The 26,856-nt window shown below is 59.7% G+C and overlaps 1 protein-coding gene and 2 non-coding genes across 3 annotated transcripts; 1 reads left to right on the top strand and 2 right to left on the bottom strand.

Moving 5' to 3' along the window:
* Positions 1–1,179: 1,179 nt before the first annotated feature.
* Positions 1,180–21,932, bottom strand: PLXDC1 (plexin domain containing 1). Its single transcript, XM_064473587.1, has 14 exons — positions 21,713–21,932; positions 19,867–20,015; positions 16,623–16,766; positions 16,181–16,250; positions 15,691–15,813; positions 15,212–15,330; positions 14,909–15,008; positions 12,872–12,967; positions 10,745–10,826; positions 8,271–8,331; positions 7,201–7,336; positions 5,531–5,566; positions 4,228–4,388; positions 1,180–3,060 (listed from the first exon to the last, which is right to left on the bottom strand). The coding sequence occupies exons 1-14, from the start codon at positions 21,783–21,785 to the stop codon at positions 2,941–2,943; spliced, it is 1,470 nt and encodes a 489-aa protein (XP_064329657.1). The 5' UTR covers positions 21,786–21,932; the 3' UTR covers positions 1,180–2,940.
* Positions 21,933–23,073: 1,141 nt separating this feature from the next.
* On the bottom strand, positions 23,074–23,145 carry TRNAC-GCA (transfer RNA cysteine (anticodon GCA)). Its single transcript has one exon. It is a non-coding gene; the product is annotated as a tRNA-Cys (tRNA).
* Positions 23,146–25,862: 2,717 nt separating this feature from the next.
* TRNAI-UAU (transfer RNA isoleucine (anticodon UAU)) lies at positions 25,863–25,953 on the top strand. Its single transcript is given in 2 exon segments — positions 25,863–25,900; positions 25,918–25,953. It is a non-coding gene; the product is annotated as a tRNA-Ile (tRNA).
* The last annotated feature ends 903 nt before the right edge of the window (positions 25,954–26,856 follow it).

Here is a 26,856-nt window from a genome sequence, read left to right as displayed (position 1 = left end):
TTCCTCTTTCTTCTAGGCATCGGCAACATTACCCTTGGGCTTTCTGGAATGTAACAGACAACCTCTTCTCTTCCACTACAAAGCCATGTGCAAAGAATATTCAGAAAAGATCGCTCCCTGCTGACTCGCGACCTTCCCAGGTGTAAACCCCAAGTGCCCAGAGCTGGACCTCCTGTCGAAAGGTAGGGCAGAGGATTTTTTTTCTCCTTCTTGCGACACAGCATCCAAGGGCCTTGCTCCTCCAGGCGAGCCCGTGGGAGACGCTGGCTGCATCCAAACCTTCAGCGTAGAGCCCGCGCAGGAGAGTGGGCAGTAACTTCTCCCTCTTCTCCACCACAAGGTCTTGGAGATGATGAATTGGAGCTGTTAACGCTCTACCTGACAATACCCCGAACCACATTGCTCACTAGAAGGTGACCAAACATCTGTTGCGCAGCTGCAGAATACAGAATTAGCCTGGTTCGGTTTGTGTCTTTCCTTAGAGGAAAAAGAAAACAAGCCTTTTCGACTCCAGGCGCTCAGAACGTGGCGTCTGCCCTGCAGGAGGGGTGTTTCACGTATCTCAGCCGTTTCTGTGCTATGGCACCTGGATGTTGTTATTCTCCACCTGAGCATCTGATCCTCCTCTGAATCCTTCTAAGGTCCTGCCTGCAGTAACGCACCAGTGATTTATACAGCTCAATTGCGCTCTGTTAAAAACCTCTTTTTCTTTCAAATTCACAGCATTTCAGAACTCTCGGATGTTACCTAGCGTTTCTAGGGGCTGTAGGGAAGAGGAGCACCCAAAATCCTGCTATTATTTTGTATGCATGTTAAGAAAAACAGTAAAAACAAGGCTATTACTTGAAAAGAGTTAAATCCAGAGAAAATTCCTTACCAGCTCATAACCATTTCAAAGGAGATCAGATCCTGGGCAAAAACTAGATGACAGAATCCCTTTGAATTCTTTCTACTTCAGGGAAACAGGGAAAAAAAACAACCTTGCAGTTGAAAGCTTTATTTGGGGATAAAGTTTATCTTCAAAATATGTCTAAAGAGAGGCTGTCTGGGCCGTAACAACTTGGCACGTCTCAATCTGACTTACCCTGTCTGAGCATTTTGGTGCCTTTATGCTGTAATAAGATGCAGCAAAAGTCTCCCTCGTGGCTATGTATGAGAAAGGATAATCTGGGGTCTAAATGCCACAAAGCATCCATATTTATCTTTAATGGCTATATAAATTCAGCAGATGAGAAGGAAAACATTAATTAGACAGACCCTGCCTTTGGCAGTAATCACCATCAGTGACAGCTGAACCAGCCAGTGGATAAAATATGCACTAAACATGATTATCAGAATAAATAACTGAGGATCAAGAGAAAATTTAAAAAAAAAAAAAAAGCCCCATACAACTAACACCTTTTTGGTGGGGGAAGGAAAACTTTACCTTACACTGGACTTTGGACTCTCTTGGTTTTTTTATACAAGCTTTCCTCAGTTTAACTCGGTATCCTCAGCTTAGGGCCCAATCCTGCAGCTGGTGTCTGAGGAAGTCAGGTGGAGTATTTCTGCAGATTAGTCTTGAATTCTGATTGCACAGAAGGAGTAGAAAACCCTGAGAGGTCTAGTGCCGAAGCCCTTAGTGAGGGCCAGATTCTGGAATATACATACAAATCCAGACCAGGGGCCTATCACAGATGTAACAGAAATTTAAAAAAATAGAAGAAATTCCACTGACTTGAGTAGACTCTAAAAACTATGATGTTAACACGGCAATTTTTAGATTTTCAGCGGTGTCAAGGCATGTATGCCTTCACTCCTTATTTATGTGAAATGCCCACGAATGAGCTTGGATTTACATCAGGATTTAGCCCGTGGGAGGACACTGCTTTGCTAGTGCTCCGTCCCCACCCTCCTCCGACAAAACCTCCTCTGTCCCTGCTGGATTAGTGGCTGTGCCACACGGACGTATTTTGAAGGAATCTAAGACTTTTTTTCCATACTCTGTCTCCTCTGGGGGTAAGGGTCAGAGTTAGTAATTCAGCAAACTAATTGGATGCCAAAAAGTGCATCAGAGCCACTGGCTCACAAACACCCTGAAGGTGACTCCTCCGCAGGGTTTTGCCCTTAGAACAGATCGCGTTTCCCTTTCTCTGGAGCAGGGGGGTGGAAGCTGTTGCTTTGAAGGGAGAGGAAGGCAGGGAGTTGAAGCCATGGTGGTGGAAGACCAACTGCAGTATGGAAAGACAAGGGCACAAGGCTTCTCAGCCACAAAGACAAAATTAAACGTTGCCCAGCCCAAAAGAAGGTGAAGGGGAGAGCGGAGAAAGGGGCAGAGCCGGGGGAGAGCAGATGGGAGAGGGGAGGTGAGCCCCGGAGAGCCACCCGTACCTCTCCTGGGCCACCACCAGCACCTACCCCAACCACCCAGCCTCTCCCTGGAGAGGGGAAGGGCAACCAGCACGACTTTCCTGCGTGCAGGCAAAGCCAGCGTGCAGCAAAACTCAACCCTTTTGCTGTCCCCAGGAGCCGGCTGCTTGAGGCAACTGCGTATTTTGCCTGTACCGAGATTTGCCTCCCTCTTTGCTGCCCCAGTTAAGACTCCTGGTGGAGGAGGGCAGAGGTCAGCCACACACAGCGGGGGAAAAAAAACCCAGCCCCAAAACAAAAAACCCATGCCAAAGCAAAACTATGGACTGCGCTTTTTTCTGCCACCACATGCAGGGCTTCGGTGCTGGGCCGAGTCCAACGTCGCAGCCGACGGCCAGGCTCTGCTGTCCCGCGAGGAATCCGGGCGAGTCCCGGCCCCACATCGCCCTGACTCATTCTTTTCAAATGCTCCATTGGGTCTTTTTCCTCTACTTGCTGTTTCTTTTCCAAGAGGGGAAAGATTTGGCAATAGAATAACAGAGGACTCCAACAAAGACACGCGGGAGGTTCGTGGTGCAGGGGGGGAAGCGCTCAGCACTGTTCTGCTTCGACAAAGCCCTCCTTCTCCTGGCTGGCCGGCTCCACCTCCGCGTACGTTGCATGGTTGGTGTGATTTCGGAATTTCATGGCAGGCCAGTGATGTGGCCTTCGCTGTGGACAGAAACAAAGACCCGTCAGAAGCATCCAAGCCTGCAGGGAAATTGGAAACTCGGTCCTGAAACAAAAACAATGCTGACTTTGTGGAAGTTTGACTTTTTTATTAATAAAAACGAATTTTTAAACATCGCGGTATGCTTTAGAGAGTTCATTACAATGCACCGATCTCACTGAGCTGACCCACTAATAAGGTTAAAATGGGGAGCGGGGAGGAAATGGGAATTTTAAGGGAGGTCTCACATCAGCCTCAGAACAAGGGCGGCCTGTGCGGCCAAGGACGGCCACAGGCTTCCTCTGCGACCACATACACGTCGGCTCTGCGTCCCCTCTCAAAGCAAAACAGGGACGAGTGCGTTGCCCCTTCTCAGCCGGGTGACGCTAAACGCATCAAACATTGCCGCGTGCTCAGGTACTGACCTGGCAAAGGCCACGTGGCTCAGTTCTCTGAAGCCTGTCTCTGCAAAGAGGACAGATGGAGGAACGACAAGTGCTCTAGGAAAAAGCCAGCGAGCGATAAGGAGAGGCTGAGGGCTAAGTGTTGCTCGCTCCCTCCGCAGCAGCTCCTATGCCAGGATCCAGCCCACTGCTGACTGCCTCGGGATCCGACACCAAGCGGTCTTCTGGCTTTTAACAGCAGATGGAGATGGTTGGACCCCCTATCTTCCTGAGAATTAAAATCTTCCTTTTAGAGCATTCACGCCACCCCTTACACAGTAGCTGATGGCACGACATCTATCAGCAAAGGCTGACAATTTTAGTCGACAAAAATCCAGCTGGGCACTTCAAAAGGCAGCGACCCCAACGCTGCCGTAGCTCCAACCGAGCCCTCCAACCAGGCTGCGTGTCGACTGCTCGTGCAAGCAGGTGGCAGAGCCTAACGTCGCATGGGGGGGGAAAAAAAGGCAATGTGTGAAAGGGAGCGCGTGAAAGGGAGCAAAATAAACCAGTGTGGGAGGGAGAGAGAGCCTAAGTTTAAAACATTATCAACTGGAGGTTGGGAGATTAGCTGTGACTGTAGGACCATGGAAGAAACTCGGCTGCGAACTCTGTCAAAGTTCCTCTCTCCTCGTCTCTTTGCTCCCTGCTCTCCTCTAGAAGGTCAGGGTTTGTGTTGAGAGCAGAGGAAGAGACAACCGGGCAGGGATAAGGTTCTCCACTCACCTCGATGAAGAACAGGGCGGCGTTTGAGGTGGGGTGGCTGTTGATGTAAATTCCAGCAAGGATAATAGCTGCAATGAGCAACACGGCCAGGACGATCCCCACGATAGTACCTGGGTGAATCGGGGCGCCTGCTTTCTTGGAAGGAAGGCCGCTTCCCATGCCTGCAAGAAAGGGTTCAGCTGAGCCTTGAACGGCAAAGGCAAGGACGGAAACAAAAAGCAAGGCAAGACCTTTCAGAGCTCGACTGAGCAGCTTAACCTGCTACTGTCAGACTCAGCAAGAGGGGAAGACGCACCAGCGCGCTGTCTGAGCTCCGGCATCCCTTTCGGATGACAGCAGTAGCTGGTTTGAAAGCAGATTAAACCACCACCATGCAGCGACCCCGCCGCCAATCCATATTCTTCATATATTGGCTGCTTGCTCTGACGGAAAGCCATTAGCCATATGCTGAGTGGGGTCCTCGCTGCGTCTTACCCACAGCCCTCCAGCTTGCCCTCGGTCCTCGGCTATGAATATGCAATTGCACAGAGCTACGGAGGGGTTATGCGGCACGTATTAACAGTGACATTGCCAGCCATTTGGGGAGCAATTTGGCTGAAGCTGGGAAGATCGTGCATTTCAAAGGCCCCACGCCTGCAAAGGAACCGATCCCGCACCCAGTTTACCCAGTTTAGCTTCCCCGAGCTGCTTTCGGGTAAGAGGGATGGGCTCGTGGTTTGCATGCAGCTGCAGTTCTTGCAAACCCACATCGGGCAAAGAGGGCTCGGAGCCTTCCTATACGCTGAAACTAGTGAGAGCAGTACAGCAACAGTTCGGTTCCCTGCCCTTGGGGCTGCTGAATAAACTCAGCCTGAGAAAGGATTCACAGGAACAGAGCTGAAAAAAGGCAGCGCTGGGCTAAGGACACTTAAATTTGGATTTTACACTGCTCTTTGGCACAGATGGGGAAACGCAGAAGAAAAAAAAAAAAAAGGACTTTGTGTCTATGCAAAAACTGCAAAGAACTAGAATTAGACGGAAAGAGAAAACGCATCGTCTTAGTTTGCACAGCAGGACTAAGCGGGAAGAGCAGACAAGCAGCGTCGGGGTAAAACAGACTGGTCCCGACTCTCACTTTTCACTGACTGAAACGGTATTAAATCAGGGTAAGGACAACAGGAATCTTATCTTGATTACACCCCTCCAATCTCAGTTTCATCTGTCCACGCCGCTGCCTGATCGCAGCTCCCCGGTGCATTTGATTTCAGCGTAACACGTTTTCACTTGGAACGACCGCGAGCCGGCAGAGAGATTAAGGGCTCACCTTCACTTCCTGCATACTGATTGAGCTTCGTATCATCTAAAAAGAAAACAAAGGCAAAAAAAGAATAAAGTTGGGAGCCTTCTATGATATTCTGCATGCTTCCCACCCGCTTTCACCCCTCTGCAACGGGGCCACTGGCGGACCACAGCGCTTGCGCAGCATTTAGGTGGCCAGTGACAGCCTTAAACCTCTGAGTTTGGTGGAAGAGGAAGGCACCCAGAAAGCAACAATAGTGAAAGCATGTGGCTTATGGTTCGTTGTCTTCCTTCGCAAAGGTGGCACCTGGAGCACAAACGTCTGAGGAAACCAGTCTTTAAATCCACTCATTGTGCAAAGCAGAGCAATGAGGGACCGCTGGACGGGGCCCCAGCCCCTGTGGGTGTCTGTGGTCAGACTATGGCATTTGCAGCAATACGAAGCTCACACATCCCGACCAAATCAATGAGATGTTACGCTGTAGACGTCTTCCATGGGGGCCCAAAAGCCAACTCCCTTCTTCTTCATCTCGTTCTGGAAGAACCAGACTGTGTGGTCCAAGGCTTTATGTCTTGATGGTCTGCACATCACCACCCTCGCGAGGCCAGCTGAAATCCTGACCCGGAGTTCTTACTGCTTGGCGTACGCGCTCGCTAGCTGCAGCGCTGCCGCGTGGCCGGCGGCTCGGACACGTCCACAGACATCTCCGTGAGCAGAGCCAGCGAGCTGGGCTGGCCGGGGAGCGCGGCACAGGGGTGGGTCTACTCCTCTGCTTTGCTCGTTCCTCTGCTGAGCTTCCCCAGATAAAGTTCGCTGCCTGATGCAGCTGGCTGTTTGTTTCCTTCCAAGATTACAAATTAACTTCATGCTTGACTATGTCACAGAAAGCCTCTTGTTCTTCTTCCAAGAATTGGCGATGAGTTGGAAAATAATCTCAGTGGTGGTGTTACACTCCCCCTTCCTTTAATTGCTCCTTTCAAAGTCAACTCTGTCAGCCAGGCGCGCTCTTCCTCCCCCCAACTCCTTCCCATCGCTGAAGGACAATTACTAATGTTCCTTTCTATTTATTCTAATTAGCAGTTTGCGTTAGGGACTATTAAGCAGCAAAATTGAAGTGATACCTGCCGCTAGGATCTGAGGAGCCAGCCCTGCGTTAATAGGATTATCAAGCTTCAGAACATGGGTGTCTCGAGGGAAACTCGGGTCCTCATGTGGAGCTTCCCTATGCTGGAACGAACACCGGTCCCGAGCAGAGGACAATCACAAGCCTGCGTTATATTCTTGCCAGGCTGAGAGTACTGGCGGCCCCGAGCCACCAGCTGGGACCAAGCACGTTAAAAGCATGAGCCCCTATATACGGTATTAACCTCTGTGATGGTGCTGGGGAGCCCGTCCACCAGGAACTAGCTGCTCGTTGACCTTCACAAAGGCGTATGAAGGCTGCGACGCAGCTGTAAAACTCTTCCCACCGGAGGGTTTCGTCTCTCCCCACGCCACATCACACCGCGTCTCACCGCTTAGGCTGCCCTTCCTTCTCCTTCCCACTGCCTCCTGAACCCACCCCTGCCCTTGTGCTTCAAAGAGAGGTTCGTTATTGTATTTGTTTGGTTATTAATTGGCTTTAGGAGGCATCGCAGCGGAAGCGCCGAGGATGGGGTGTCCCTGCCGCAGCTGGTCACCCCGCCTGCCCCTACCTTCTGTAGTGAGGCTGTCAATGAAGAGCGAGGACGGGGAGGTGGTGACATCCTCCTCCAGCGGTGAGAAAGAGCCATCAGGAGGTGCTGAATAGCGGTCACCTTCTGCTAAATCCTCGCAGGTCTTCTCGTCTGACTGGAAAGAAAATGAAGAACAGCTACTTTTCCTAGCTCTCTTCCAGCAGGAGTGCCAGGGAGCCAGTGGCGAGGACTGTGCTTCCCCGGCTTCGGGCAGCCGAGCCCTTGGGGTTCAAACACTGGAGTGGAGGCAGAGGACATGGCCCAGAAGTGCCAGAAGTATGGCGGGGGGTGGGGTGACCTGGAGGTTGGGGAAGAGGAGGAAAAGTTTGGGATCCACTTAAGTAGGACAAATGACAACGATCTGGCAAGGTCCTATGGTCTGACCTTCTTGCATCACTGGGTGACCCTACGTAGGTCCTGTGCCCTCCCCTTCCCTTGCTCAACTCTCTTGGTTAACAGGGAACAAAGCTGAGTTTTCAGTGGGGAACAAAAAAAAAAAGAAACCAACAAAAAAAAAACCCCAAAGCAGAAACAGATGTTTTGTTAGAGCTGATCTTTCTGAGACAAAGAAACTAGTTCATCCAATGTGGAGATAATTGTGCTAACAAGGACAAAAAGAAAAAAAAAAATCGCAAGGGCTAATTTCTTCATGCTTGAGAGTGAGTAAGCGTCATGCTTCAGAAAGTGAAGAAAAAAATATCCCAGTGTACTCAAATTGCACCGTTTGGTAACTTCTGGAGGTCTCTGCGTCCTTACTGAACACCCAGCGCCGGGCAGCACAGAAACAAGACGGCAGCAAGGCAAAGACAGGGTTAGACGGACCACCTTCTAGCTACTCCGCTAGAGGCATCCCCTGTTACGTGGCTCGGTGGTCCCGCTGTGACGGGAAAGGGGTAGCTGAAGGGATACGCGGGCTGCTCCAGACCAGCGCGGGCCAAGCGGAGCCGAGAGTGAATTTTTTGAGCTGGGATACGACCCTTGCTTTTTCTGTAGGTGAGCATCACTCCTAGCAGAGGACCTAAGAGAAGCGCTCCTTCTCTCAGTCTCACCGTCTGGCCGCAGCCGTAGGACAGCCACTCCTCACGGTACCGGTCAAAGCCGCTGGAACATCTGCGGAGAAAAGCAGTATGAAGCCGTGGCAGAGGAATTCCTGCGGGGCACAGCACCAGCGATGCTCCCTTGCCCGCTCTCCGTGGGCGGCACTGCTAACGATTTCTAAGCTGCCTAAGAGTCCCAAAGGCTGCCCCGATGGGCGCTGTGTACGGACACTTGGACAAACAACTATCTGAGGACTGGAACGATTATATACAAGTTGGTCTCCAAAGACATGGGGTTTCCAGTACAGCTGTGCTGGAAGGACCCAAATGTTCCTCTTCACAGAGGAGAAAAAGGGAGAACTAGGAAAAAATATATAGACTGAGTCTGAATTTCCATTCCCCGGACTCTGTGCCAGAGCAAGGCCGTGATCTCCATGAGGTTTTTTTTTTTCCCCAGCAACATCTGCACAGGAAAAACACATTAAAGAAATTACAAACGGCATCGGGGCAAACACCAGCTAGAGAACTCTCTACAGAAACAGAGGGAATGAAACAGCACTCTGACCTTTGGAAAGTCTCTGGGGACTACCAAAATACGAATCAGGGGTTCAGCTCATACAAGCACTACTTTACCCAACTACCAACCGCTAAAAGAGAAGCCACAAAACTTCAGGTCCTGCTGAGTCACTGAGGTCTTTGCTTGAAGTGCAGTTCCTGTAACGATTACGGGCTCAGCAAAAGCAAAAATACAAACTCCACAGTCCAGAAGAGAGCTGAGAGGACTCTGGGGTTACATTTATTTTTATAATAAATAAATTAGATTAAACTCAGGGGTTAAATCACTGAGCTGGACTCAGGATACAAGTTCAAGCCCTGGAAGCCACCCTACCAACTTCCTTGGGAAAGCTCATGTTGGCTTTGCAAAACCAACCCGGTGGAAAGCCGGCAAGATAGCGGTAGGCTTGCTCCAGCCTGCGGCTTCCGCCACGCGTGCCGTCTGTACCTTCCACCTGCAACCGAGCGCTTCAGGCGCGCGCTGCCGATACGCAGCCACGGCTGCAGGGAGCGCGGCTGTTGGCCAACACACCCAGGCGCCACCCGACTGTACGTGGCAAGAGGAAACACCAGCAACAGCGACTTGGGTTTCGGAAGGTCGGGTTTGCAAACGCCATGGATTTGGAATAAGCAGAATGACGAAGTCCTTGAACCCTGGGGTTTCAGCTCAGACAAGATCCAGTCTAAGCCACTGTATCCTGGGCTCGGTTTTGCTACCAAAGCCACATCTGGTTTCACACATCTCTCTCAGCTGCGAAAACATAATATTCTCTGATCTGAAGCCACCACTGAGCAACTGCCATTGAAAAATGACGTTCCCCTGGCTCGGGCTGTATTCCAGCCCACTGACAGGCAGCGATCTGTAGGGTCGCTTTGCTGATGTCTCAGATCTTTCCCCGTCCCAGCTGCCCCGCTCACACCTTGCTGACACTGGTGTGTGTAAGGAAAGGGTGCACGTCTCGAATGTAGCGAGAGAAGGGCTACAGAGAGGGGGGTGAAGGTGCCCTGCGAGCGATGCCGGGGGGAGCCAAGGCTGCCCTTGCAGGAGGTGGCTGGGGAAGGGGGCCAGCCAGCGTGCCTCCCTGGGAGAGCCGGGCATTTCCCAAGCACGGCCGTCCCTGTGCCACATGTGAGGATCTGTGTTATTGGGTCCTCTCCCCTGCCACTAGCTCTAAATAAATATTTCAGCAAAAAATCTCATTAAACTCTCCCACGCTCCGCACGGCGCTGCTTGAGCTGAAGGGGAGCACAGAGCAGGACCGCTGCACGGCTGGTACCGCAGCAGGGCCAGCCCCGTCCCCCCACGCCCTCCGCTTACCCCTCAAAAAGCAGCGAGTGCCCCCCACCCTCATTGTGTCGCACCCCTGACAAAGAGGGCCTGTCCCCCGCAGCTGGGGGCTGACGAGCACCCCCGGCTCCATGACCCACCTGCTGTCCTTCAGCCTTGAGCGTGTCCCAGCCCCCCTGCCCTGCGCTTCTGTCTGAAATCACAGCCTAAGCCAGGACGAGTGTCCCCCGTGTTTAATTTCACTGACAAAAATGTGAGTCTTGCTTCTGGTCACAACTTGTTCCAGCTGCTGCAGCAAAACATTAGGACCAAGAACCCCAACGTGGGGAAATTACAGGATCCCAGGTTAAAAGGGACCTCAGGGATCATCTAGTCCAACCTTTCTATGTCTCCTTTCAATGGCTTGTAACTGGAGATGAGGTCACCTCTGAACCATGGCTATGAGACTGAGAGCAGCACCCTAATGAAACCAAAAAGCAAGAAAACCAACCAACCAACAAAAAAAAAAACAGAAAAGGAAAATAATAACAAAAAACCAGCAACACTGACACATCAGCAACATCAGACCTGGGGCTGCACTTGCTCTCCCAGCTACAGAAACATTAGCAAGAGAAGAGGTGGGAAGGAAACTCATCCCAGCTACCTCTGCAGGACGTGACACCAGCTGCAGTTGAAGGTCAGCGCCGAGGTCACACACATTTCACAGCTCTGGTGCTGGAGACAAGCTGTAAAAGAGAGAGGAGAGATGTGCCAGCGATACGCCAGCACCTACGCGGGCACGGGGGAGCACGTGCTGGAAGCTGCTGGCATGGGTAGGACCAGCATCGACAGAGGAGCCTCTAGCCCAGCCTCGCTCCGCAACGGACCTACAGGACAAGGCAGCACCTTTCTAGGAGGGGACTCCCAGTCCATCTCTGAATGTCTTCCCATTCTATTTAGCTGGGAATTAAAACACATCTAAGACTTATTTCTCATTGCACAGAGGGTGTTTCTCAGAAGGAAGGGAGCACTACAAAGAGTTTAACCCTCTGCTATGTCCGTAACTAAGTAGTTTTGCAAGAATACCTCCGCACTGGAGAGGAGGAGCGGCTTGTAGCATACCATCATTTGCTGTCACCCTGCCTAGAAAAGACGGCCGAGAGGGTGATCCAAGAAAAGTCAAGGCAACAGGCAGCTTTAACAAGCCTCTTGGGAGCCCCTGACAGCCCGCAATGACGGAGCCGAGAGCTGATGTGGTGCTGCGCAACAGCGAGTGATGAAGGCAGAACGCGAGAGGTTTGCCTCCCGCACTGGTGCGCGGGACCCTGCAGGGCGGCGGCAGCCCCAGCCCGCCTGGGACGCCTGGCACACCTCCAGTCCGGCCCAGACTCCCCATTGCTTCGCCATCCATGGGCTCCCTGTTCTGCCCCTCGCACCTGAGCAAACTCACCGCTGCCGCCATCCCAGACCCGGGATGCCCCACGCTTTTCTGGTGTGCTCCAGTCCTGCTCTCCGCTCTCCCATCCGGAGCTTTTCCCCAGCAGACTGCCACGCGGAGGCAGCGAGCAAGCTAGGACCTCTGGAGAAGAGGCAGAGACTAACCCAGTTCGGCCACTTCTGACCTCAATAAGGCTAAAAATTAAACCCCCGGAAGAAAAAGTGGAGTCTAGTTCTCTCTAGCTCTGCGGCTCCTCTGAAGATACTGCTCTCAGCTACTCGAGGTGATGGGGAAAAACAAAATGGCAAGTCTTAAGGAGAAAAAAAAAAAAAATTATTGCATAATTCTTATTTATGATCTGCTTTGCAGTAACCCTGCCTGCTGTTAAAATTGTCATAAAGTACCCTGGGGAGACCGTTTAAATGCATAACCTTGGTATCTTCGTGACAGATTTACTCTCCACTCTGTATTTATGGACTGCGTGACAACTTCCCCTCGTGCGCATGTGTCCTTGGATCTGAACGCTAAAAATGTAGCTATTTAACAGGATCCTTAAGAAATCTCATCCCAGTGTGGAGGCGTGGAAAATGTCTTGTAGACAGACCTGAAGTGAACCGGTGTCCAGCAAAATTAGCTGCAGCTTATGGAGCAAAGGGAAGGAGTTTCAGCAGCTGGACAGGTGGGGGGAGCGGTCAGTGCAGGAAATAAGGGGTCGAAGTACTGGGGCGAGGGGGGATCTACTGGTGAGCCACAAGAGCCACCGACTCAGCTGCGCACGAGGAAGGTGCTGGCAGAGCAGCACGGAGCGCAGCTGGGGACCATAGCACATGGTGGCTGGCACCGCTGCTCTCGTCACTCAGCCGGGGAGCGCTGAGCAAATCGGGTAAGGTGTAATTGCCTGCAGATCCCTCCTTTATCAGCTTCTCCCATGCCAGCTGAGCTTTGCTGCATCCCAGGCTCCCGCCTCAGCGACGGAGCAGCCAGGCTGGCGCTCATGTGGGATTTGCTGTTGGCTGAGGTTGACTCTGAGCTGATAAATCCAGACAGGGCTGCACGTACGAGATGTTCAGTTACAGCCACGCACAGACCTTCTCACAAAGGCAGAACGACCGGGGGACCCCCGAGCAGGGGGGAGCTGTACCCTGGCCGATAGCACGCCCTCCCTCCACGGCTCCGGCGCACAGCAGGGTCCCAGCCGTCGGGTGATGGGTTGGCAGCCACGCACCCTTCCAGCGTACATTGAACCAGCCTTGGCTTCCCCTTTGTCTATAAATAGGAGGCTGCTGTAGTTGCTGGGTGAAACCACGGGAGGGAAACACGCTCCAGGGCACCACGCCAGCCTGTCCGACTTACTGGGCAGCGGGGTGAACTCCACGGCTGACATGTTGGTGATCTTGCTGGTGTCCAGCTCCACGCGATGGTATTCGTAGATGGTCCGACGGCGGGACTCTGAAACACGGAGCCTTGGCTTTAGGCTGGGCACAAGCCCGCCCTGCACGCCCTTCCCCATCCTGCAAAGGGGTTTACCCCCCGCGCGAATCCCAGTGCGTGCGGGGAAAGCTTGTGGGGCTGCTGCTGACTCCCAGCTGAAAGGCAAAGGTGCCCCCAGGGCTTGGGGTCGTTCCTGGGGGAGAGGACAGTGTGCGGCGGCTGTCAGGCTGCAGGAGAAGCCATGCAGGAGGTGCTGGCAGGGGAAGGAGGGATGTCAGGGCACACATCTCATCTTCCCTGTTTTGCTAGGAGGAGCTTGGAGCTCTATGTCCCCCTCTCCCTGACCAGAGACTCCTGAGATGGATGTGGTCCAGTCCTGCATCACTCTAAACAAACACAAAGCTGCACAACACATTGCTCGTCAGTGACTCACGGGGCTGCGAGCCTCCCCCGTGCGCAGCGCTCGCCCGGAGCTCTGCACCACTCCCCGAGCTCCTGCTCAGCAGCCACCTTCCCCCCAAAGCCTCCTCCGCCCCCCATCTCCCTCACGCCTTCCCCCCTTCCTTCTCTTTCCCCTTCATCCTGGAGGCCAGAGGGGTCTATCCTGGATTCAGGCTTCTCCCAAATTTTCTCCCAGCGTCTGCCGCTAATTGACGCGATGACACCAGCCAAGATGCTTCTCTGGCTTGGTGCCCCTGCGAGGATAATCAAACCTGTCCTTCCAGCACGGCCGTGGCCCCTCGCTGCTCTGCTCCGCGCTTGGAGACCAGCGGAGGAGCAGGACGGAGCGCTCCCCTCTCCTACCCCCTCCTCTCCTTCCCTTCAAGCCTTGTTTCTTCACCTTATTAAGGTTTTTTTGTGCCCAGTTCTTGTGTTTCTTCTCCACCAGCTTCCCCTCGCTCCCCCGGGGCAGGCAGGAGGTACAGGCAGGGTTCAGCAAGCCCACGGGGATGGAGGGCACCAGCCTGGCAAGGGACAGGCTGGCGGGGCGGGGAGGGGAGGCACCATCCAGCCTGGCTGAGGTTTTTAGACAAACTGTTGTAAACGGGTAATAAATGAAGGCCAGATGGCAGGCTCCATAAATAACAGGGAAAAGCAACCGCGCCGGGTGCAGCGCGGGGAGGCAGGAGCGAGGCTGGGCTCCTCGTGACAAGAGGGGACGGGAGGGGCTGGAAGAGCCTTTTCAGTGAGCTCACCCCGTGCCTGCAGCTCACGGCACATGTGGAACAGGCATGTGGACATGTATGTAGCCGTCCCCATGTCCTGCCGACACAGGTGCAGGTCCCAGCCCTCTCCGCAGCAGCCACGAGCACCCGTGCCATGACGTGCAGTCAAGGACAGTTGGGAGCAGCAGCGGTGCGGCTTGTAGGCTCCCCTAACCCCCCACGGCTATAGGAACGAGGCACCCAGCACCGCCCAAGCCTCTCGTCCATCTGCAGTCTCATTTGCAACCGTTCTTCCCCTCCTCCTCATCAGCTGGAAATTATGGAAGCGATAGCTTGGCTGCTCACAGCGATTCTGAACACACTGGGCGAGAACACGAAGCCCTTTTGCCTGCAGTGCCTCGCCAAAGCACACAGCCGTGGGCTGGGGCCACGCTGACCCGCGGGGGGCATCCAGAGCACCAGGCTGCGCAGTGGCCTTGGCCATGGAGGGATGCACCCCGAGAGAGATGCACCCCGAGAGAGATGCACCCTGAGGGGACGTGAGACAGGAGGGGCACCCGTGCAGCCGAGCCCCGCACACCTCCTCATGCTCCTCTGCTCCCTGCCGTGAATCCCAGCAGTGTGTCCTCGTGTCTTTAAGTGCCCAAAGTTGAGGATGTTTCACCTCTCCTTCCCCATCTGCCCCCTCTCCCAGCCACGATGCCAGGGGAGCCTTGGCATCCCCACGGGAGGGATCAGCTGCTCCCCTGCCCCAGCAGCCGCCTCCCCCCATTCCTCAAGCGCAGCGACTCACCAGGCACATCGGGAGATGGGTTGAGGATCATGAAGGCATCGGAGAGGCCAGCTTTCACAGGGTGCTGGGTGGCACTGATCTGTAGGACCGGCACGGGGATCTGCACGAGGAGAGAGGGCGTGATGGACCCCAGCCCTGCCCAGGCTCCCAGCACCGCTGCAGAGGTCTCCAGTGCTCTGGGGGCACTGGGAATGCCCAGCCTCGGCATGTGAACAGTTATAACACCAGATCTCCTCCCAGACCCACAGGGATCCCCCGCAGAGACCCTCCCGCCATGCCTTCCCCAGCAGAAACATCCCTCACCTCCTTGTACCCAAAGACGATTCTCCCGGTGCTGTGCAGGGCCGCCTGGAAGGTGAAGCTGCCCATGTCCTCCTTCCCCTGAAGATAGACCTTATCCCACTGCACCACAAAAACCGTCCCTGGGGGAGAGACCAGAGCAGATCAGTCCTCTCATCCCTCCTCGCCCCACATCTCAACAGCCTGACCTGTCCTCTCCCATCACCTCATCCCCCAACCTCCAGCACATCGCTCAGAGCCGACCCACGAACAAGCCCCGGCCAAACATCGCAGCCGCCCCTACCCAAAGCCCGCCCGGGGAGCTGAGCAGCCCCTGCTGCCCTGGGCTCCCCTTCCTCACACCCTCACCTGGCTCAGGCCCCTCCGTTTGCTCCAGAGAGCTGAGCTTTGCCCAGTTTTACGAGGAAGGAGCGGGCAGCTGGGCCGCCTGCTGCTCCGCTCGCAGGGCAGCCGCCGCAGCTTGCACGGGGCACAGGGCTCACCGTTGTCCAAGTACTGGACGGTGGAGTTGCGGGAGTAGCTGGGGTTGAAGTTGGCCATGAGGGGCGCGATGTACTGCGTGGCCGTGAGCATCCGGTGGATGACATCCCCCATGAAGATGAAACCTGAGCGAGCAGAGGAGGGTGAAGCAGCACACACTCCTCTCTACCGCCCCAGGATGATCCCTCCCTCTTTCTTACCTCCCACCACCCTGCCCATCTCTTTTTTTACCCCCAACATCCCCGCCTGGCTTTCCTCCAAGCCCGTGTGACCCCCCCCACTGCATCCCCTCCTGACTCCCTGAGCACCAGCAGCAGGGCAGGGGTTAGACTTGGGGTGGAGGGATAAAGCTAGAAGGGCTGCAGCCCCTTCTCTGAGCTCCCCGGGCTCTGGGACATGGGGTGAGGTTAGAGCCAGCCCCAGAGCTGTCCCCAGCCCTCCCACCGTGGGAACACCGACCGAGTGCGAGCATCCCGTCCCACCCCGACTCACCGCCCGTCGCTATCGTGACCTGCCGCAGGAGGTGGCCGTAGAAGGGGAAGTCAAAGGAGAGGATGATTCTCTGTGGGAGGGAGATGGGGTGAGGACTGCGCTCAGCCCTCGGAAAACGCCTGCTGGGGATGGGGGGGGACGGGTCTGTGCCCACCGGCACCGGCTCTGCCCTGGCTGGGAGCAAGCTCCCGGAGCCGGTGCATGGAGGGGAGGGAGAGGGATGGGTGCGAGGGTCCTGCGGGTGCCCAGTCCCCACGGCTCACCCCCTTCAGCCCCGGACTGGGGGAGACCAAATGCTCCCCAAGCCTTGCTCTCCACCAGGCTGTCAGGGGGACGTGGCGGGGCTGCTGCTGCCCCAGGCGAGGTGCCACCGTTGGGAAATCCCTGCTGGGAGAGGAGACCCAGGGGACATCCCTGGCTGCAGAGCAGCCCCACGGCTCACCGAGGCCTGCCGGTGAGTGTTGGAGAGGATCCCGTGGATCTTCACTTGGCTCCTGTTGGCCGCTGCCATGTCGACCCACAGCCCCCTCAGACGGGTGTCCCCCGGCCCGTAGATCCGCGACACGTAGTAGCTGTGGTTGTCCTCCTGCAGCCGGGGAGGGACAGGGTGACAGGGGACAGCGTTACCCAGCTCGCTCTGTGGCGATGCAAACCCCCAGGCACGGCTCGGAGCCGCCGGGACAGCCGGTGGGAGCCCGACCTCCACCTCAGCACAAAGCGGCAATGGAAGCAGCACAGAAAAACCCCGTGCAAAGCCAGCAGAGGATGCTGAGCAGTTGGAGAAGGTGCAGAGAAGACCCATGAGACCGACTGAGTGCAGAGAGGACGGGCTGGCTGGCAAGAGAGACGTGACTCATGAGAGACTTCAGCAGATGCAACCTTCCCGGGAAGAAACGATCCTGCTCTAGAGCCAGGGGCTGGAAGTTACAGCTAAAGTGACCACTAGAAGCGAAGCAAACAACTGGAGACATGGAAGCCCAGAGGAAATGATTAACCTTGGCACAGGCAGCTCGGGGAAGGCAGCCGAGCCACCGCCGCCGGCTGAAGATGGGGGACGTGGCGGGGGGAGCAGCGGCCTCTGGGCACAGAGCTCTCCTGGATGACATCCCCAGAGCACGGGATGGGGCACGGCTCTGCGTGAGTGAGCGGATCCCCTTGCTATTCTCACACAGAGCAAGAAGAGGGACCCTGGGCATCATCCCCCAGCCTTCCCAAGCCACCAGCAGCACCCCAGGCTCTGCGAGCCCCCTCTCCCCGGCACACCAGAGCACGGACCGCGCGGCACCTCTGCCGAGAGCCACTGCAAACCGATCAGGGATCCATAGAAGGACGCACGACCCAGCGGGGACCCGCACGTGGCTCTGTGGCAGCCCCGTGGGGACACGGGCAGAGTGAGCGATGTCCCGGGGCGCAGCCAGCCCCGCGCAGCCCGTGCCCCGGCCCCACCGTGCCTCTCCGACGGGCTGCGGCGTGCGGCCGGCCGGGGACACAGCTGGGAGCCGTCGCCTGTCAGGGGAGGCCGGTTCGCACCGCAGGGAGGACGGGCAGCGTCTTAATTTTCCTTGGGAAAGCGCGGCTCCGCTGCTCCGTGCCATCGCCTGGCACGCCGCCACGCTCGCCGCTCGTCCCCGTCTGCTGCGCTTCTGCCGCTCAGCCCCTTCTGACTCCCGGCCCCCCCTCGCTCCCAGCATCTTCCCCCCAGCCCCTCGGCCTGCGGCTCCCCCAGGACCTGCTCCCAAACCTGCTCCCAGCACACGAGCCCGGGCGCCGCAGGCGGGGAAGGACCCACCAGCCCAGGATTTAACGGGTTGGAGGGGGGAAAAAAAGAGAAAGCAAAGCACTTTAAACAGCCCTGTGCTATTCCCTAGAGAGGTACTGGAGGTCTGCGGGAGTCATATGGAATAAAGTGCCATTAGAAATCCCGTAACATGTAATTTTTCTGCTTCAGCAAAGTTCAGAGAAAGCCACTGCACTCTTCTGCCTCCTGTGTGAGCCCAGGCTCCAAGGAAAGCTTTCCTAGCTCATCCCTACAGCAATTATAGCCTCTTTCCTCTCCCAGAGCTCAGAGGGACTGCTGCAGTCCTCCCTTCCCCATGGATGGGGAAACTGAGGCACAGGGAAGGCTGCATCAGTACCTGCTGCATCCCAGCACACCCCGCCCATGCAAAGGCTTTGGAAGCCCCCCAGGACACAAGGATGGGCCAGCACCGGGTGACAAATGACAAAACCTCCTGTGTCCTCCCCTGTGCCTTCCCAATATACTGGGGGGGTGGGGGGGAATAACCAGGGCCAGGAGCGCGGAGGAGGAGGCTGCTGAGCTCCTGACCTCATCGCTGACTCATTAGGATGTCCTAATCCGTCACCTTGCTTTGGTTACAGCAGGAATTAAGAGAGGGGAGGTTTTAGACACACAAACAAGTGGAAAGCACAGCCGCTGTGGGGCAGAGCTCAGGGACAGACAGTGGGACTCCCAGCATCACGCCCCTCTTCATCCTTTGGGTCCGGAGCTGCCCCTCCGCACCCCAACCTGGACCGTTCTGGGGGGAGAGGGGAAACCCCTCCAGACCTGAGGCTGGCACCTCCCGAGGTAGGATCACAGCTTCTGTGGGTCAGACATGGTGAGATGCAGCAACACAAGGGGAGCAGCGACTCTGACCTTGAACATGACCCCACTCCTAGGGGGCAATGCTGCAAGCCCCCGACAGCACTGAGCCCCAGGAAATTGCTGCCTCCTCCTCCTGGGAACCACAAGCCCCAGTCGCACCCTCCCTGCGGCTCCCCAGCATCTCCTGATGCCATGGTGGCCATTGGTGGTTTGGGGCTGGTTTTGGCTTTTTTTAAATGCTTCCACATCAGGGACTTTTCTGGCTTCTGGCCCCTCTCTATCCCTGATGGTCAATGAGCAAGGCCAAGCGGGAGCTCGAGCAGAGTGGAAACGGCCACAGCTGCTTCTCCTCTGCACACCGTGCCATGAGGGCACTAATTCCACCGAATCCACAACCGGCTGCTAGCAAAAACACCAGGACAAATCCCCATGGCTGGCACGTCCTCCAGCAGAAACCATCCTCAGCTATGGCCATGCATTCCTCCCACCCCATCCCAGAAACCTCAGAGCTGGGCAAACTCCCCCAGCTGCTAAGGGACCCACAGCCCCGCCACAAATAACCAGGAGCTAATTGAGGGCGGGTAATTAGGCACAGCCGGGATGTGAGAACCGAGGGAGATCTCCCAGGAGGTGACAAAGCTGCTACAGGAGTTTGTTAGCAGCGGCACAGGCTGCTGCCTTCCCCAGCCAGAGATCCCTCGCCTCCCACACAGCCTCGAGCCTGCTCACCCCGATAACCCCCGCAGCATCATCTCTGCTGCACACGTGGCATCGCGGCAAGCGAAGCATCCCCAGGTCCACAGCCCAGGGCTGGCCCTGGTGTGCCCCGGGACCTGGCAGGGCTCGCGGGCAGGGACGGCCACAGGGCTCGGAGCAATCCCCAGGGCACGGCCGCCTCCATGCTGGGCTGTAATTACCCTCCGGGCTGCCGGGATCCAGCCCCACACATTAAATCAGAGCCAGTATTTCCACCAGCTCCCAGCCCAGCCTGGAAATAGCTCTCGGTGGTCAGTCGCTGGCCGGATCCTGCCGTGGGGCGGGTGGAGGGCAGCTGGCGGCGGCAGTGGGGTCCCCGACTCACCACGATCCGCGTCTCGTTGGCCGGCAGCGTGTCGATGGCCAGGCTGCCCCCCACCAGGTCCTGGCTGATGCGGGTTCCCTCGGTCCCCGGCGAGGTCTCCCGAGCTCTCCGCCGCCCTTCGCCCGCCACTGAGCTCCCGGGGGGGCGTCCTAGGGGGGCACAGGGATGGGTCAGTAGGGTCCCGCACTGGGAGGGCACCCCGGCTGAGGGGTCAGCCATTTCCCCCAGCAAGGCAGTTTCTACTTAGGTGACATGAGCTGGGGGGGTCTCAGCCCTGAGGAGCAGCATCACCACAATGATGGAGACACAGGGGAGGGTTTCTCGGGTCAGGGTTGGCCACGGGGTGAAGGGACGGGTGACAGACACCCACGGCCAGGGGAGGAGAGCTGGGATGGAGGGGTGAAAGGAAGCAAAACACCTACACGCCCCCACCCCACCAGTTCGGCACGCATCCCGCACATGCCAGTGCACGGGGAGGAGCACGAGGCCCCGGGGACGGGGAAACTGCAGCTTCAGCAATGGGGCACCAGCACGGCCATGTCCTTGACATCCCCAGCCATCGGTCCCCTCCTCCGGGCTGGTTTGGATGCCGGGGCAGACTCCAAGCATCCATCTCCAAAAGAAACATGTCCCTTGTCCCATCCTGCCGTGTCTTTCCCTACCCGGCGCCAGCCCTGGGGAGGGAGCGGAGGCCAGAAACACGGCACGGTGTCAGGGAAAGGATTGGGGGGGGGGGGGGATGAAAAAGCCATTTGGGACCAAATCTGCAGAGATTCATGAGCTTTCCTGGCAGCTCGGCACGGGCGGAGGCGGTGCGGACGGCCCACACTCGCCCACGGGCAGGGACAGAGCCAGGACATCTGTCCCCAGCGAGCAGGACAGCAAAAACACTCGGTGGGGCCGCAGGCTGCGCCCCGAGCCCCTGGGAGAGGGTCCCGCCTCCAGCCCGGGGTCCCTGGGGAGAGGGAGCTAATTGCTGCCTAATGAGCTCCCGGTCCCCTCCCGAGCTGTCCCGTGGGTCTGGTTTCTGTCCCCAGTGCCTCTGGGAGGGGAAACTGAGGCAGGGGGGAGCGGGGCTGAGCTGGCAGGAGCAGGCAGCCGGCAGGATGGGGAAAGGGGCTTCGTGGTTGGGGGTTGTACTCACCTTCCCTGGGGGCACTGGGGGGGCACTGGGGGGGTCCCCAGTGCCTCGCTGCTGCTGCTGGGAGGGCCAAAGTGCCCCGGGGAGCAGAGCCGGTCCCACAGGAGGCTCTAGGGAGCCCCCCACGGAGCTCCAGCATCCTCCCCACAACCTGCATCCACAGCCAGGCCAGCACCAGCCCTGCCACGGGCTGTCCTGGGTGGGGGCACCCCAGCAGCAGGGCTGTAGTCCCCCCTCCACCCCAGGGCTGCCCCACACGGCTGGGGGGTCCGGGCACCCCACTCTGCCAGTCCCTTTGCCACGGAGATGCCAGGGCTGCGGGGGGGATGTGTGGCGGTGACGGGGACCCCCACGTCAGACCCCATGCCGCGGGTGGCCGCTGTGGGGTGCAGCCGGCTGTGGGGAGCAGCGTGACATGCACCTGCGTGCCCGGGGGGGGGGGGGGGCACGAAGACACCCCCAAAGCTCAGCCCGCTCCGGGGAGCGCGGCAGCAGATGGACACACAGACGGGACGGCCCGGGCGAGGCGCGACGCCTCCAGCTGCCCACGGCCACGCGGGACCGCGGACACGGCAACCCCCGGCGGGGCCCGGGCGGCCGCACCGATCCCCGGGGTCCCCCCAGACCCGCACTCCCGGGGGTCCCGTGTCCCCCCACCCCGGGGCTCTCCCGCCGCCCCCCGGCCGCGCCCCCCGGCCCCCCTACCTGCGCCCCGCGGGCCCGGCGCGCCCAGCACCCCACGCAGCAGGCAGAGCAGGATCAGGCCCCCCCAGCGCATGGTGGGGGCGGCGGGACCCGCTCGGCCCCGGCTCTGCTTGGGGGGGGCGGGGGGGCTCAGCGCCCCGCCATGGGCCGGCACCCCCGGGGAGCCGCGCACGGAGCCGGAGCGGGATCGGGAACCGGAGCCCGGGCGGGAGCCGGGGGTGGGGCCGGGGGTGGGGCCGGGGTGGGGCCGGGGGTGGAGCCAGGGTGGGGCCGGGGCCGGAGCCGGCGGCAGGACCCCCCCATCACCTGGAGGGGCTCGGGCAGAGACACCCCCACCCCACCCCGGGCAGGGCTGGCGGCTGCCGCAGCCTGCGCCCATCCGTCCCCGTGTGCTGAGACCCTCCCCCCCGCGGCCCCCAGAAATGGGGGGGACGACACACACCAGCGAGGCTGGGGGTCCCCCCGCCCTCCCTGTCCTCGCTGCGGGCAGCCCGGGGTGGGTGACACGCACGCCCCAGCCCCGTGGGGGTCCGTGGTGCGTGTCCCCCTCCCCCAAAGCCAGCATGTGGCCGCGCGTGTCCCCACACGCTGCCGGAGCGGCTGCACGGCAAAGGCAACCACAGCGTTTGGGGGGGGTCCAGCGCCCCTTCCCACGCCTCGCCCCCCGGGGTCCCCCCGTCGGGAAACCCGCAGGGGACGCGTGGTGGCACCACAAGCTCCCGCTCCCCTGGTTCTGCCCTTTGCAGCAGGAGCACCGGTTACTGGGGGGCTGGGGGTCCCTGGGGGGGGGGCTCCGGGTGGGGGGGCCCCGGGTGGCACCGCAGAGCCCCAGGAGCAGCCCAAAGCTCCAGCCCTCTGCTCGGCCGGGCTGGCTTCTGGCCCCACTGCGATTCGGGCAGCGTTTTGGGGGGCTCAGGCTGTGCCCCAGCCCCTCCGTCCCTGACACCCGGGAGGTGGCTCAGCCCGGGGTGAGGGGGGCCGGGGCACCCCGGGGGCCGGGGCAGGAGGAGGGTGCAAACACCCGCAGAGGCGCACGGCGCGCCTGGGGAGCGATGCCGGCCCCCCCCCGGCCTGCACCCCAGCCCGTGGCTGAAGCTGGGGGGTGCGGGAGCGGCGAGGGGATCCGCGGCCCCTCGGCTGCTCTGAATTGAGGGAGCTCGGAGGGGGCACGGCTCTGGGGGGGGTCCCCACTGGGGAGCTGGATCCGTCCTTCTGCAAGTGAAAGCCCCCGGCAGGAGCACCCAAGGGTGCGGGGCGCAGGCGGCTGCAGGACGCGGCCTCCCCTCGCTGTCACGGGGGCTGGGGAGCAAATAAAAGGGGTGGAAAAACGGGGGATCACACCGCCCCCCAAGGAGAAAACAAGGGGGCACCCGGATTTGAACCGGGGACCTCTTGATCTGCAGTCAAATGCTCTACCACTGAGCTATACCCCCGCTGCTAAGCTCAGCCTAAGGGACTTGCATAGCAGCAGTTCTGCACACACGCATGTGCACCCGTGCACACATGCACACACCCCCCCCCAGATCTCACCTGCCCCACACAGCACGCACACGGTGTCCCCCCACCCCTGCCTGCGCAGCGGGAGGCTGCGGGGCAGCAGAAGGATCCGGCTCCCCGCACCCATCCCAGGCCGCAGCAGTTGCGGGGGGCCGTGGTGCCGGCAGCCCCAAAGCCCCATCTGCAGGGTGGGACAGAGCCAAACCCTGAGTTTTCCGCAAAGCCAGGCCCAGGCCGTGCACCCCACGCAGGGCTCAGGGGGCTGGGGGAGCGCATGGGGCCCCCCCCGAGCTCCAGGGCTGGGGGAGCCCCAGGGCTCTGGGGGAGCAGAGCTGCTGTGCGGGGCCTCGGTGGTGCTGGGGGGGATTAGCCCCAGACGGCAGCGTGGGGGCGAGCACCCAGCAGGAGACGGATGGGGGGAGCGGCCGTGATTGTGCCCGAGGAGCGAGGTCAATATTTGCTCCCTAAGCCGCTGTGCAAACACGCGTGGGGCGAGCGGGGGCGGCGCGCGGGGCCGGATCCGGGTGCCCTGGCCTGCACCTCCTGGGCCATGGGGAGGAAGGTTTGGGGTGACCCCGGTGCAAGCAGCTGCAGTGGTTTTCCAGCCACTGCTCTGGGGCACCCCATCGCTCTGCTGCCCCATTTCCCTGGGTCACCCATCAGCCTCGCTGCCTTCCTTTATACGGACGGGGAAACTGAGGCACAGAGGCCGGGGGAGTCGCCCGGGGCAGCAGGGTCCCAGAGAGGGAAGCCCTGAGGGAGGAGGATCTCCTTCCCCGCAGCAGGATGCACCCCTGGAGCCTGAAGGAGGGGAACCCCCGGACAACCCCCGCCCGGAGTGTTGGCTACGGCCACCGTGCAGCAACTGGGAACCAGCCTGGGGTGGCTCTTCCTGCTGCAAAGTGTATTGGAGAGGCCAGAGCAGGGGAGAGCGTGGGGTGGCCCTGGCTTAGCCCCCCCCGCCCCGACCCATGTGTGTGTTTGGGGACCCGGCAGCGGCATTGTCTGGGGGATCCGCTCAGGGGAAGCCATTTGCGGGTTTGCCCAGCGCCGGTGCCAGCTCAGCCAGGAGATAAGGGCCTGGACTGGCAAACACCTCGTTTGCAAAGCTGTTAGGGAAGGTGCAAAGCCCGTCACCCCCCGGAGACCTGTGTGCGCACGGCGGGTGGCAGATGGGGGGGTGTCAGGGATTGGGAGGGGGTGTCACACAAAACACAAGTCAGATGCCAACTGTGTGCCCACCACAGCCCTTCCTGGGGGTCCCAGCATTTGCTCCCCGCTCTCTCCTTCCGCCTCCCCCTCGTCCCCTGCAACCCACCGCCCCAGGAAAGTGGGGGGACAAACCCAGGAACCGAAGCCCCCACCGAAGCCCACCGTTGCACAGAGGCGCCGGGTGGCCGGCAGGGCGCTGGCACCCACCGCCACCCCGAGCCGTGGGGGGGACCCGAGGGGCTGGCGGGGACCCAGGGCACCCCAGGCTGCACAGGGTGGTCGCTGGAGCCGGGCAGGCGCCGGAGCCAGACTGCGCCAAGGGGGCCGTTTACTTTGGGGCTGTTGCACCCAGCGAGGGGAAGGCTGGCAATTATGTTAATCCCTTAACCCCTGATTGCCTCCTCCTTCCCCATTAGGTGGGCAAACAGTTTTAGCAGCAGGGGCCACGATAGGCCGTGGGCTACATATACCCAGCGCCCCAGGCCCGAGCACCCAGTGCCACCCACCAGCAGCATGCCGGTGTCCCCAGCCCTCCTCTGCCTCATCGCCTCGCTCCTGCCCGCCGCCTCCGGGTACCTCTGGGCCTGGATGTACTCCTTGCCCCAGCACCTGCCCGACGAAGCAGCGCTGGGCAGAAGCGCCGGCCCTGGAGACAACCTGGAGGAGGTGAGTGGTGGGTGCCCTCCCTCCCCCGGGTGTGGGGTTCCTGGGGGAGGGGAAGAAGGGGTGCGGTTGCAGCAGGGGTGGGTGCAGGAGCAGGAGCTGGGCTTGTAGGTGGGGTGGGAGCCGAGTTTGCAGCAGGGTGGGAGCAGGGATGGGTGCTGGGGTGGGAGTTGGGTTTGCAGCAGGGTGGGAGCAGGGATGGGTGCTGGGGTGGGAGTTGGGTTTGCAGCAGGGTGGGAGCAGGGATAGGTGCTGGGGTGGGAGCTGGGTTTGCAGCAGGGTGGGAGCAGGGATGGGTGCTGGGGTGGGAGCCGGGTTTGCAGCAGGGTGGGAGCCGGGATAGGTGCTGGGGTGGGAGCAGGGATGGGTGCTGGGGTGGGAGCCGGGTTTGCAGCAGGGTGGGAGCAGGGATGGGTGCTGGGGTGGGAGCCGGGTTTGCAGCAGGGTGGGAGCCGGGATAGGTGCTGGGGTGGGAGCAGGGATGGGTGCTGGGGTGGGAGCTGGGTTTGCAGCAGGGTGGGAGCAGGGATGGGTGCTGGGGTGGGAGCCGGGTTTGCAGCAGGGTGGGAGTGGGGTGGGTGCAGAATTTGCACCTGGGGTTGCAGCAGGGGTGGGTGTAAGCGCGGGAGCCGGCTTTGCAGCCGGGGTGGCGGCACGATTTGCAGCCGGGGCGGGGGGGTGCGGGGGCGAGCCCCGGCTCGGGGGGGGGGCGGGAAGGTGGGGGACACCCCGGTTCGGGGGGCGGGAGGGGGCGCGGGCGCGGCGGGCGGCCCCGGGCGCTCCAGTGGCGCAATCGGTCAGCGCGCGGTACTTATAGGGCAGTACGCGGAGCAATGCCGAGGTTGTGAGTTCGAGCCTCACCTGGAGCAGGACTTTTACGGGCCCCGGCAGCCTCGCCACCCTCCCTGCCGCCCCCCGCTCCCGGCGCCGCGGCCGCCCCCACCCGGCCGGGTTTTCTTTTCCCAAGAAAAAACCCTGGAGCCGCAGCGTGGGGTTTCCCCCAGCGATGGGTCTCCCATCCCTGCTGTGCCCCAGCCTGGCCGAGCGCTGCTGAGCCGCTCCTGGCTTTCGCCCCCCTAAAACATACCCGCGCCCAGCCTTCCTTTGCTTCATAACGTGCAAACAGACAGGTTTTGCCATGCAAACAGACAGGGTTTGCTCCATGCTGCTGTTTCTGGCCTGGGATGGGGTGAGGGATGGGGTGAGGGATGGGACTTGGTCCCCTGACGTGCTGCGTCCCCCCACGCAGGTGACGACGTGCAGCCCGGCCAACCCCTGTGGCCAAGGGCACTTCTGCGACGAGCACTTCGGGCTGTGCCTGCCCACGCGTCCGGTGGGGCAGTACTGCCGCCGCGACACCCACTGCGCCCACGGCCTCCTCTGCATGTTTGGGAAGTGCCAGCAGCCCGTACCCGACGGGCAGGAGGGTGAGTGGGGGTCTGGGGTGGGGTCGGGACACACACACACACACAAGGGACTGCCCCCGCCCCCCAGCCTCAACCCTGGGAGCTGGGGGGACACGACGCCGGTGGGGCGCGGGGCAACCTCCAGCATCGGAAAGCCAACGGGTGCTGAGAGCACCCAACCCTGTCGCTCTTCATCCCTGCAGACCCCTCCCTGTCCCCCAGCTTGGGGACGGGGTGGGGGTGTGTGTCCCCCCCCCAACCCCGCTTTCCGCCCCGCCAGGAGCCCGGTGCCAGCGGGACGAGGACTGCGGCGCGGACGGCTGCTGCGCGCGGCAGCACGGCGAGCGGGTGTGCCAGCGGCGGCTG

Source organism: Phalacrocorax carbo, chromosome 25 (genome assembly GCF_963921805.1).
Source record: "Phalacrocorax carbo chromosome 25, bPhaCar2.1, whole genome shotgun sequence".
NCBI lineage: Eukaryota > Metazoa > Chordata > Aves > Suliformes > Phalacrocoracidae > Phalacrocorax > Phalacrocorax carbo.
The sequence above is the reverse complement of the archived record's forward strand: the minus strand, read 5'-3'. Positions and strand labels throughout refer to the sequence as shown.